Source organism: Mastigoproctus giganteus, chromosome 4 (genome assembly GCF_048544385.1).
Source record: "Mastigoproctus giganteus isolate SK-2022 chromosome 4, ASM4854438v1, whole genome shotgun sequence".
Classification (NCBI taxonomy): Eukaryota; Metazoa; Arthropoda; class Arachnida; order Uropygi; family Thelyphonidae; genus Mastigoproctus; species Mastigoproctus giganteus.
The window spans coordinates 67,805,442-67,819,439 of NC_143578.1; the positions used below are offsets into that span (position 1 = coordinate 67,805,442).

General features: G+C 35.1%; 1 protein-coding gene across 1 annotated transcript in view; it reads right to left on the minus strand.

The window, feature by feature from the left end:
• Window positions 1–1,375: 1,375 nt before the first annotated feature.
• The window catches only part of LOC150086812 (U3 small nucleolar ribonucleoprotein IMP4), a 92,374-nt gene continuing 79,751 nt past the window's right edge, over window positions 1,376–13,998 (minus strand). Inside the window, exons 8-9 of the mRNA XM_090371586.1 lie at window positions 8,446–8,516; window positions 1,376–1,525 (exon numbers count right to left, since the gene is read on the minus strand). Of these exons, the coding sequence (XP_090227712.1) occupies window positions 1,389–1,525; window positions 8,446–8,516 (208 nt within the window). The 3' untranslated portion in view covers window positions 1,376–1,388. The remainder of the gene's footprint in view (window positions 1,526–8,445; window positions 8,517–13,998) is intronic.

Below are 13,998 nucleotides of genomic sequence, written 5' to 3' on the forward strand. Positions count from 1 at the left end.
ACTGCAATTCATTCTAAAGATGTTCGTTTGTGAGATTGACACTATGTACTAGCTGCTGCAATTTTTTAATGTTATTTTCTTCAAACCATCCATTCCTTGCTCATGTGGAGTATTTTCACACTGAAAATTGCAAGGGCCACTTCCATAAAACTGGAACAATGTATGGCACACAGAACGTATACACTGTGTCAAAACAATTAAGGCTATATGGCATAAGTATATTGGGCTTATAATAGTGTATTCTGTGGTTGGTTTGTCTGATTGCTGGACATGTTACACTCCATGAGTGTAAGGGCTGCTTTCATAAAAGTAACACAGTGCATGCAGAATATTTAAGATCAGATGATGCAGCATTCATGGTTCCATGCACTGCAATCAGTGGACCTAGTGCACAAAACCCATACCTTTGTCTTTTGTTATTTTGCCAACTAAATCCCACAGCAAAATACTATGACCACTGCCACCCAGTAGTTCCTTTAATTTAAGGTTCTTAGCACACAAACCACTTCTGACAATCATATCAAGAATAATGCTTTCTCTGATATGTTTTTTCAGAAAGCCGTGAACTAGTAAATCCAAAAATATTGTGCTACTGAGCAAACTGCCAACTCTGGTTCTACCTGGAAAGTTAAAATCTCACATAAGACATTCTGATTTTCTTGATGCCTGTTTATCACAATTTAAAGGGATGGGCAAATACTTGAATCATAAATGAAGTGAGTGTGATTAAACACTGGTTACTTTTTTTTTTTTGGTTGATGCTACAAAAGCTTGCCTACTTGAGCCATTTCACCAATATTAACAATAATCACATTCTTGTGTTTAATTTGGCTTGTGCATCAATATTTGTAAGAATTTTGATTCAATTAGTAATAATACTATAATATTACTAGTAAATGCCAAAAGAAATAAGTTGGGTTTTTGATGTGTTAGCCCAAAAAAAAAAAAAAAAAAAAACCTACACAGTTCTTACCCCTTTTATTATTCTCCTCGCTGCAAGAAGGTACTTATCCAGTTGCCCTTAAAACTTCACTAGACTGAACATCACCCACTCAGGAAGGCAGTTTATTTTAGTGGTCAATAAATACCAAACAAAATGCAACAGTAACACTGGATTTTTCTTCTCTTTGAATTCAGCAACATCAAAACTACAAGAATCACTTTGAATTTTAACAGGGAGCGACAAAAAAAAAAAAAAAAAAAAATATATTTTTTTCATTACACTGATTTGCCAATCAATGTAATTGTATTTTAATATTACATTCCCATGAAATGGTCTTTGTATTCTTACTTTTCAAATGCTGCTCATAATTAAGAGATTCATTTTAAAACATGAGACTTTTATTTATAAAAAACATTTATTATGTATGTGCACTTAGATTATAAATTCACGAATTATCTTCTAAGAGTCCTGGTTCATCACTTAATAATTTTCGTTTCTTAGCCGTATTCATGTATGGTCGTAGAACCCATTCAACATCTGCGGTTGCTTCTTCATCAACTGTACCCAATTTAATTTCATATACTGTAAAAAAAATAAAAATAAAAATTAATAATAAACCAATAATTACAACTGAATTATTTTTTAAAAAAAATTATTTCTATAGTATTTTAAATATTACATTCTCATGTCTTTGTGCAAAACAAGGATTTTGTTCAAAAATATTTAAACCTTCCATAGCATCTGTTAAATTAGTTTTATCTCTCTGAGGAAAGAGCCATAAAGTGTTGCACAGCAATTCAAATAAAAAAAAAAAACAACTCAAGAAGTGAGATTTTACATTTCTTTAAAGCGTAGTTTTTACACTATTGATTATTGACAGCTTACAGCTTCTCATCACTATGATAACTAGAAGGTGCTCCGAAATGTAGTTGGCTATTTACAATACTACCCTTTAGTGGTACCATCTCAATAAGGTTTGCAAAATATGCTCTTTTAGTTTTAATCTGGTAGATTCATATCTTGAATGTAAGCTGGGTGAGGAAGAGTTTTCCATCACAGTGTATAAAAACTGTTGAGGTACCAGCAATAAGGCAGAATGCATCTTTAATCAGAATCATTTGTTCCACAAGACTTCATTACTTCTTATAGTCAGAGAAATTTCAGCAAAAGCACCTAGTAATTTCTTCTATAAACATCCAGTGGATGGTGAGAGCAGTCTTGCAATGTTACTGTTAATAGCCATTCAAATTTGATTAATTTTGCTTTCTTTGTGATTTTCCAGCATCACTGAGGATGGATGATGGCATTCTGATAAGGGGAATTCAGTATAGAACCCATTCCTCAATCCTTTCACCCACTGCTCTTCAACTGTGTCTAAGATGATCATGTTCTGGGTGACCAACATAAATTTACACTAGTTAAGATGATGTAGGACTGCCATAGAACAGTTCAAACAAAAGTGTGGAAACAGATGGTTACATTGTACCTCAATTGCTTACTGATGCAGGAAAAAGGTCATTTATAGTTAAGGAATTGTGCTTGCTCACTACAACTTACACTCAGTAGCCACTTTATTAGATACACTTGACCTTTTCATGAAATAGGGCACTCCTTCAGTAACAGTTCAGGTTCATACTTTGCAATATAAACAGGCAGGTAGATATGTATGGATGAAAATGCTGTATGTGTGCAATTCAGTGCAAGAATGGGCAAGATGAAAGATTTAAGTGACTTTGAATGTTGTGGCAGTAAGTGGCAGACATGCCGGTTTGAGTAGCTTGGAAACTGCAACCCTGCAAGGGTTTTCTTATTTGATGTGTCTTGGGTGCACTAACCCAAGTTAATTAGTCCAATAACCAAATAACATCTAGCCAACAGAGATACTCTAGTCAGAAACAGCTCAGTGATACAAGAGCTCTACGGAGGTTGACAAGACTTGTGCAAGGTAGCAAAAGGCTGCAGTCGGTCAAATAGCAACCCGGTATAACAGCGGTAACCAAAGAGGCATTTTAGAATACACAACTTGTTACACCTTCTCACAGATGGGATATCACTGCTGGTGACCGAACCAGGTTCCACTCTTGTCAGAGAAAAAAAAAAGCAAGATATGGTTTGGTTATAGTGAGCTCAGAAACAACATTAGATAATGGAGGATTAGAAAAACAGTGCCTGGCCTGAGAAATCCCAGTTCCTGCTATATATATGAAAAAAACAGCATGAATCCATTTGGTATGGGGAGTGTTTTTGTGTGCCACAGGTTATCTGGAAGTTATTTACAATCACAAACATCTCTTCATGGCTGTAGTGTATCTATTTGTGAATGGGTTCTTCCAGCAGGATAATGCACCATGTCACAAGGACAGAATTATTTCCAGGAATGAGATCAAAATCAGCCTATGTGGAATTGTGGAATGAAGTAGAAGAGTTCATTGGAGTAGAGATCTGCAACCATCCAGTTTACAACGTATATAATAAATCTAGGCTGTTTTGAGGGCTAAAGGGGATCTATTCACTATTAGGTAAGTGTACCTAAAAAATTGGCAACTTGGCATATTTTCATGAAATGGAATTAACTGATTAAAATATTAAAAACTGGAAAATATGAGTAACTTTTTTCTCCTTTACTTTTTTAAAGATTACTTTAAGTTCTTTTTTTCTAATTTTATTCAGTCACTAAAACTATCACAACTAGAACAACAGAGTCATTATTACTCTCATACATAGTTACCTATCAGGAAGGTGGTGGAATCTATAATGCTATAAGAGTAATCCTGTATTTCTTTAAGGGAGGAAGAGTGCTGTTTTATTTTGAGTTGTCTTGGGCAATTTATAGAGATTAAGACATGAACTGCTAACCAGGCTTAACGTTTTAATACCTATCCGAGCCTAATATATCAGTGGTTTTCAACTGGGGTGCCAAGAGTATAAAAAAGTTGGGAAACACTACTATATATGAATATAGCAGCTCATATGTATTATTTTTCATTAAAGATAATGTGCTCATTGCCTTCTACAAGTGGCATCCAGAGGTGATCACCACTCTTCCTCATCTGTCAGCTTAACCCTTGGTTATGACATTACAAAAGAAATGAATTATTAGTTAAATATACGTTAGTGCTAATGCATAATTATTTTGTAATGATTTCTTCTACACAAAATAAAAATGTCAAAACATCATTACATATTGTTCACCTCATAAGTAACGGCTTCACATTAAAGCTAAGCATGTTGATAGTTGTAATTACTGCTGACACAACAGCGCATTCACATGCTGATGCTTACAATGGAATGGAGCAAAAATTTTAACTGTCAAAAAGAAACTCTGCATAGGTTCTGCCGTTAAGCATGAAATTAAGATTGAAACTTGGTTTGCGCGTGAGAAACATGAATTACAGTTGAACTTGGGTTATAATGAGCATCAAGGGACCGACAAAATTTCCTTGTTATAACCATCACTCACTATATCAGTGAAGAGTTAAATCTACCGCCTATTTTTTTTTTTTTTTTTTTTTTAAATTCTCAGTAACTTGATAAAAAGATAGATTCAAAAAGGGTGGGGGTTTCCGATAATTACAAACTTCTGAGTGGGTCTCAAATTATTTTTGACAAATGTAGTGTGTTGGTATTAAAAAAGAGAGGAAAAAAAAACAAAACAAAGAAAACTACTTATATAACAGTTTGAATTCCATTTCAGTTATCAGAAATTATGATCTGGGTTTCAAAACCATGCCAGAAATCATATTTACAGAGTTTTTGTGTTAACTTAGCACAGGTAAGTAGGAATGGTAGTGAGAAAATGTTCATATTCACAGAATCAAATTGCTTATTTCATTCTGTGAGGATGAACATTTATTCATTAACTGATATTAAATTTATTTTATAAACATTCTTTCATGTAAGTAGCAAAAACATCTGATGGCACTAAGTTGAGATCAGTAGGGAGGGGAGGGGCATTGCTTTTGGTAGCTGCTCGATTCGCTCCTAGGTGGTACATGACAATTTACAACGTAACTGATTACCACTCAAAATATGGGTTTAGAATGCTACTTTGCCCTGGTCAGATGGATGAGACCACCTGGATGTAAAAATAATGAAATTGTTTTTATTTTACTTTTACTTTACTTAAGTAAAAACAATTTCATTATTTTTAGATCCAAGAAATAGTCTACAATGGAAAACTTTTTCAAATTTTATTCTTAATTGTGACATTATATTGTACAAGACCTAAAAGATTGCCAGTAACAAGAGTATTGTTAGCAAAAAAAAAAAAAAAATAAATAATAATAATAAAATAAATCTTAACTGCCTTATATCAGCAAATTTCAGGGTTGTGAAGTGGGCAAAAAAGTAGAAGCACCAAAACTATGGAAAATTAACATGGAAACGTTTTTTTTACAGCTTTTTCAATTAAAAAAAAAAAATAAATAACGATGGAGATTGAAAACAAATGCTAAACTACATTCACACTGATGTAATTCTAATGAACATTTAAAATTTTCCACTTTTGGTGTACAGAATACATCAGAGCAAGGTAATGGGTTAAAATGCACTATTTTAAAATCTGTCCTACACAATTAAAACAATCAAACCACAAGGTTAACTCTTGAAATAAGTATAGTATACAATACAGAAAAAACTAGTACAATACTGTTGTGTTTCAGCTATTATGCCACAGATTTGGAAAAATGAGAATGCCTGTCTTCTTATACCTTGGAAAGCCTGGGATAAGCTTCTGTTGCTGGGAACCAGATTATCTGGTAACTCTTCCATCCTTTCATTAGCTGTTCTAAGATGTTGCAGGAATGAGGTTATGACAATGCAACTTTCCTTTCCTAACTTTAGGTGACCTTTGTGAACTACTCAGAGAGGTGATGTCATTTCTGCCATTGTGGCGGGCAGACTGGGATTAGGTGGCAGTTACTGGAGTAGATTAGGTGGTTGTAAGGTGATTGTCTTGTTCGGTGGTTATGTGATGCTCATCTTAGGTTAGAAAAGGTAAGTTGAGAGATTACAACCTAATTTCTGCACCATTTTAGAACAACTAGTGAGAGGGCAGAAGAGTTTATAATCTGGTCCTATCAAAAGACTTAGCCCAGATATAAGAAAACAGGCATACATTCCCTTCATAGACCCAAGTAACTTCAGGTGTCCCACTTGTCAATTATACAATTTTTTTCTTATTGTACATAACTTATTTTAACCTAGTGGTAAATTGTTTGAATATTAAATGTGCAGGATAAATTAAAATAGTGCATTTTTAATACTAATTAATAGTGTAATAATACTAACAGTACTAATAAATAATAACAAATTTTAGAAACATATGACACCAAGGTTAATCTTTTAAGGGGAATAAAAGATTTGTATAAAAATGGCAAATCTGCACCCAGGACTAAAGGAAGCATTGGAAAATAGGATGTGTGTGTGTTAATTGACAAAGTGACTAATTCCATGAGGCATCAGTATATCACACCTGTTAACTGCATGTATTCTTTAGTTGCTTTCCCTGTTGGTTGGATGAAAAACTTGAGTTTTTGGGAGTTAAAAGCATGCAACCATTGCAACCGTAACTTAGTAAAATTGTGAAAAGAGCACCTAAAAAGTTCTTCACAACATTGGCAGGATTCAAATTCAGACTTTTCCCAGATGTTGGTTTTAACCACAACCTGTGAGAGTAACTGGAAAATGGTTTAAGGATAAACTTGGAGGGAGGCAGGGCTGCATCTTATTGCCACTTCTTTTATTTATAATTTTCATAGGCCAATTAGTAAAAGAATGCAAGCTACTGACTAAATTTAGCGTGGAAGATGTAAAATTTGGATCATTATTATATTCAGATGATGCTCAAGATAACCAAGAGTATATACATAAATTAGATAAAACTTATAGGGAATTTGGCATGAAAATTAGTTACATAAAACAAAAGTTATGAAAACTGAGGGAGAGAAGGAAAATTTAGAGTGCATACAAAATAACCAAAAGCTGGAACAAGTTAGTAATTTTGGCTATCTAGGAACAATCTTAATGAAAATAGAAGATGAGATATGGATAAGAAATAAACAAACTGATCAAAATTATATATTTGGAAATGTGAGTTAAGAAAAATAACCAGGGACATATCAAGAGCAAGTACAGCAGGCCCCCGTTATAACGCGGTTCGCTTTACGCTGATTCGCTATAACGCTGTTCTTATATTATAACCCGTATCTGACTATAACGCTGTCACAGATCACTATAACGCTCTTTTGCAGATTGCATTTTTGGCATATTTAACGAAATCGTTTCATTTGATGGAGTCGATAGCTTGAAAATGAATAGCAAAACAGCATTAAAACGTTTCCCACGCCGACTTGAGAAATTTTCCCACGCTCAGTGAAATTTTCTCGCACGCTAATTTAGTTTCAGTACAGTGACTTGTTACGTAGTTCCGAGATCAACATTTTAAAAAAATGATCAAGTATATTGCTTGTAATATTTGCGTTATATGCATTTATCCGAAGTCTAGTCATCACTCAGTAGAGTATTAGACATCGTGCGTAACGGAAAGTTTACTTGAACATTGTATCGTAATTAATTCAACCAACGCAGTTACATTTTCGAAGAGCTAATAATGACTGATAGGAATGAAAATGCAACAACGTCTGGGCGCAGTACGAAGACTATAAATGTAAGAAAAAGACCTGAATTTGAAAATTAAATTAGACGTTTTGAAGCAAATCGATTCCGGTCAACGACAAATGGATGTGTGCCATAATTTAGTACCTGCAACTTTAACTGTAAGAACAATTATAAAAAAATAAAGAATTAATTTTTGCAGCGGGAAAGATAGCTGTTCCACTGCAAGCAACTAGGACTAGGCCGGCTGTTAGGATTGAAATGGAAAGACATTCATCAATTAAATTAAATTCATTATTTTAATTGGAATTTTAAATTTACTTTTGATACGCAAGTAGTTACCACATAATTATACGTATGCAATGCAGAATATTTTATATGTGCAAATATTTGAATATTAAATATTTTGACCGACATTTGTGCATCTTTTCATTACTGTTTATTATTCATTAGGAAATATCCTATGGCACCGACCGCAGCTCATAAATACATATGTTACCTTATGGGAAAGCGGCGCTCGCTTAGCGCGGATTCACTTAGCGCTCTGTTTTTCCGGAACGAATGATCAGCGTTAAGTGGGGGTCACCTGTATTAGAAGAAAGACAGCTTACTCTGGTTAGGGTTAAAATTTAACAGAAAATAAGACAGAATAAAATTAAATAAAAAAAAAAAAAAAAAAACCCTGGATGGAAAGCAGTGCAGGACTGATTAGTACTACTGTAATGACTAATATGCTCACTGAGTATAACAGGTTTTATGGTGATAGTGATGATTTATTTAAAATTATCTACCTGCAGCAATGAAAATAGATTAATCCTTCCCCCCCCCACCTTTACAGCAAAAAAAATTAAATAATCTACATATATGGTGCATACATTGATACTTACATCTCATTTCAAATCTTGGTCCGATTTCACTAAGCTGAATTTCCTTTTCAACATTTCTATAAATATGGTGCCTATAATAAAATAAATAAACAAAATAAATAAAACTAAAGTAAAGAAGTATGATATTTGAAACAAATTAACAAGGAGCACAATACTGAGAATATATGCAAATGCAAACTCACATGATTTGATATTATTTAATATATATATAAAATTGAATATCTTTTGAGCACCACAAGATGTCACAGACATTTGTTAGCTACTGCTGACACGTACCATGTGGACAAATCCTCCAAGTGACCATATACCAGAACTCAACAGATACACAACATTTCAATTACTTTCAATGCAAGCACAAGTTTTTAATACATTTCAGTTAACTTGAATCAATTCAGTTCCTTTAACTGAAACATTTCCTTCTATATGCAAGCATTATACAATGTTCACCAGTATCCTGGTGTCTGTAATACTACAATTTGCAATAAAGGTGTGATTTAAATTTTTCATTCATTTTACTTAAGCTGTATTTTAAATTGCCTAGATCAACTGCTTTTTTTCCCAACTGGGAAAGTTGTTCCCCACGTTGGTTTAGTCTGAAAACGTCATATCTACTTCAGAAATGCACATGAACTGACTGACCAGTTTGTTTCTTTCCGAAGTTCATTATAAATGGTAAATAACATAATCATCATTTAACATTAACCATTACAGGCTGTAGTTTCAGATGATTTAAATTTCAAAATCTATTTACAATTCGAAAATTGTAAATCTCTTAAAGTACCATTTATAACTGACACAATATAATAGCGTAGCTTAATTTAATTTATTATGACACTCACCTTTTTATAATAAATTAAATTAAGCTACGCTATTAAAATCTATTTACTTAAATTATATTTCATTAAATTTATTTAATTATGTTATCTAAGAATTTCTAGACTAATTTCTGTTTTGCTTAATTTATTATATTTAAAATGAATTTCCTGTAATTATAAATTCAAATTCAGGAAAGACAGATGTAGGATAGATGTGCGGAAATTTGCCTTTAGCCAGCGGGTGGTTGGTAGGTGGAACAGACTTCCATCCCTTGTCGTGGAAGTTGATAGCCTAAATAAGTTTAAGGCTCGGCTGGACAGGTATTTCGAACGAACAGAGGGGTGAAGTGGAAGTGGTTATTTTTTATTTATTTATTTTACTTTAATTTTTTTGGCTGATGCTGCATAAGCTTGCTTTCTTGCACCAAATGCCTCTACTAATGCTAATGCTAATTTTGTACATTTACCAGCCTTTATCTTGCCTTTCATAACACAATCCTACTAAATTACATTCTTTTATGTATCCTGTTAGATTATATTCTTAAATTTACAAGATACTGAATGCACGTTCAGTAGTAGATAAAGTTTTGGTAACCACTTAATTATTATAATATAAGAATACCTCACAGAGTGGTTTCGAACAGTGCGGTTTACAAATTGAAAAAAAAAAAAATAATAATAATAATAAATAAATAAATAACTGCGTTACGCACCAATACATTTGATATGTATGTATGTATTGTAATGCCAGTATATAGGCCAATGCGTTATGGATTCAAGGCCATGCTGACTGTTGTCGCAACCCCCATTATATACGGACTCTGCTAGCATTCATACATTAGTAATCACTCTAGATTCTGAGCAGCGAGGTTGATGACTGTGCGTAAGCTGTACAAATATTTTTCGCTGTTGTTATTTCGTTTTTAGGAGCATTAGCAACTAAGGCCATATTGCTCCGGGAATATGTGGTGGTCATTCCCTGACCTTTCCGCATCCTCCATATTTGGTGGTGACGGGCTCGAACCCCGGTCTAATCAAGAAGCATGTACTACGCACTGCTGCTCCTTCCCACCTGGCTACGGAGACGACTTATATTTTTCGCTGTGTATTTTTATTAAAGATTATTTTTTAAAAATGTTACACCTTTATATGCAGATAGGGGTGGAAAGAAGAAATGTAATGATGCTGAGTGTTCTTCTAAATGTAAATAGTTGACACTAGATGATAAACTAGAAATTATAAAACAATATGAAAATGGTGCATCATATGCTAAGATAACATGGGGCAAGAATATGAATGAATCATTGGATTTATTCATATTCTTGTCGAACGCTTCTAAAATAAAATAAAATAAAAGAACATGGAATGGCAACAGCATCTTATATGTAAAAAATTATTGTTAAAAATTGTAGCTCTGAAATGGACAATATGGAACGTCTGTTAATGTTATGGATTGAAGACTGTAACAGGAAAATAATTCCGTTAAGTCAGATAACGCAGATAACGTTTCAAGCTAAAACAAGCAGTCTCTATTCACTACTAACAAAAGAGAATGGCAAGGAAGAGGAAAGTTTTTGTGCAAGCCGTGGTTGGTTTTACAGGTTTAAAAACGTATGGGGCTCCACAATGTTTGACTTAGTGGTGAGAGTGCCAGTGCTGACAATGAAGCAGCTGCAAGATTTCATGATCTAAAAAAAACTGATTGAAGATAATGGTTACAAGGATGCATAATTGATGCCGCCAACTCTGACCAATTATAACTTTATAAACATAGATAAAATTAAATTACAAACAAAATACATAAAACAGACTGTAAAATATAATATAATTTAAAATACAATAAATCATATGAATAGGTTAAAAATAATAAAAATAATATACATTAAAAGCGTTAAACCTGTACTACCCTAAAACTGAAAAAAAGTTGAGAAAGGCAGCATCTGCTGCCTTTCTCAACATAAGTAGTGATGCAGCAACAATTCATTATAAAGTACTAAGCCTTCCCAGCAGACCCAGGGCGTACTATGGTACCTGCGCATGCTCCGTTTCCTGTATATCAGCACCGGAAGTGGCTCGGGGCTGTACGATCTTAAAACACTCATCCCTATCCAGGATAACGGTCTCAAACATTACATTAATCCTACAACCCTTATCCCTATTCAGGCTATGATCACCCAAGGGACTAATCCTTAGGCTCTCCAGGCACTTCCGGTTCCAGAAACCCTCTACCTTATCTGTAATTACAGCTCATTCGGCTGTTATCCCATGCCCGGTTTCCCAGGCATGTTCTGCCATGGCTGACCCAGAGACATTAGCCAATCTAAGCGCCCTGCTATGTTCCCCCAATCTATCGCGTAATCTGCGCCTAGTCTCACCTACGTAACATCCCCCTCAATCCAGACACTGAATTTTGTAGACAACCCCACTGTTGTGAACTTCCACAACAGGGTCTTTAACTGCCGCCATCACCGTGTGCTGCTTCCGACCTGGAAGTTGCACACAACATATTTGGTACGACCGAAGATGTGGGCTATTGGTTGCGAAACGCCTGGATAGTAGGGAATGTACGCGATGGAGCCAAGTACCCCCTCCTCCCTCCAAGTACCACGTCCAGAACAACCTTCAATCACGTTCTGGAGTATCCACATCTCACAAGGTTGGCCGTGACCCGTTTAATTTCTTCCCCCCATCCTCCGAGGTGGAGCAGTCCGACCAAGCCCTGCTCATTAAAGCCCTAACTACACTCTTCTTATGACCTCCAGTCTGGGCAGAACCAAAATGAGTATATTGGGCCCAACACATCTCCTTCCTAAACACTCTTGTTTTTAATTGTTGGCCCACCCTGTAAATCCAGACATCCAAATATGGCAGAGTGCCCACCAGCTCAACCTCAGAGGTAAACTTTATAAAGGGGGAACCACTATTAAGCCAACTGAGAACCTCTGGCCCACATCCCATATGTAGTATAGCAAATGTATCATCCACATACCTCTTCCATGCCCGCAGGGACAGCGGACCAAAGGAGGTTAACATCCTATCCTCAAATTCTTCCATTGCTACATTAGCAATGACTGCTCTAATAGGCGAACCCATAGCCACGCCCCAGATCTATTGATACATCACACCTGCAAATACCATAGTGGTGCTGCACAAACACAAGCTAACACCTTCACATATGTCTTGTACACTCAAATTTGTTCTATCTCTCAAGGTATTATCACCCTCCAAGGCTGTGCACACAAAATCCAAAGCATGATCCAACAGAATGCACGTGAATAACCACACCACATCAAATGATATCAAAATTTCTTCTTCTTCAATGTTCTGATCCTGGGCAAACCGTATAAATTCCTGACTAAGCACAGATTATGCCATAGATTGGGGGAACATAGCAGTGCGCTTAGATTGGCTAATGTCTCTGGGTCAGCCGTGGCGGAACATGCCTGGGAAATCGGGCATGGAATAACAGCCAAAGAAGCTGAATTACAGATAAGGTAGAGGGTTTCTGGAACTGGAAGTGCCTGGAGAGCCTAAGGATTTGTCCCTTGGGTGACCATAGCCTGAATAGGGATAAGGGTTGTAGGATTAATGTAATGTTTGAAACCATTATCCTGGATAGGGATGAGCGTTTTAAGGTCATACAGCCCCGAGTCACTTCCGGTGCTGATATATACAGGAAATGAAGCATGCGCAGGTACCACAGTATGCCGTGGGTCTGCTGGGAAGGCTTAGGACTTTATAATGAATTGTTGATGCAGCACTACTTATGTTAAGAAAGGCAGCAGATGCTGCCGAAAGCTTCAGTTTTATAGTACGGGTTTAACGCTTTTAATGTATAATATTTTTATTATTTTTAATATATTCATATGATTTATTGTATTTTAAATATTATATTTTACAGTCGATTTTATGTATTTATTTTATTTGTAATTTAATTTTATCTATGTTTATAAAGTTATAATTGGTCAGAGTTGACGGCATCAATTATGGATAGATTTCCTGACCACAGAGGCCTTTTTAGTGGGTTACAAGGATGAACAAATTTTCAACGTGGACGAAACGGGATTATTTTGGAAGAAGATGCCGTCATGCACTTATCTGGCAGAAAAAGAATCAACCGAACCAGGATATAAAGCTGCCAAAGATCGATTAACCCTTTTAATAGGTGGAAATGCATCTGGTGACTTTAAATTAAAGCCTATGCTGGTATATAAATCAGAAAATCCAAGGGCTATAAAAACCTTTTCAAAAAATACTCTTCTTGTTATATGGCAGTCATATAGGAAAGTCTGGGTAATGAAACAGCTCTTTGAAGATATGGTTTGTAAATTATTTTTCCCTTGCAGTTAAATGCTATTGCAAAGACAATAACATGGACTTTAAAATTCTATTACTATTAGACAATGCGCCAAGTCATCCTACCTATCTTATGGACCTGAACAGAAATGTCAATGTTATTTTTCTGCCATCAAATACAACTTCTTTGTTACAACCAATGGATCAGGGTGTCATTGCCACATTTAAGGCTTTTTATTTAAGACGTACCTTTGGACAAGCCATTAATGTAACAATGGGAGAAAAACCATATCTTTATGTGAATTTTGGAAACGTTACAATATCCAAAATGCCATTGAAAACACGTGTGAACCATGGCTTGAAATAACTGAGAACAACACGAGAGCTGTTTGAAAACAACTTTTACCGAATCGCGCCAATGTTAATTGTACCAGTTTCGAAT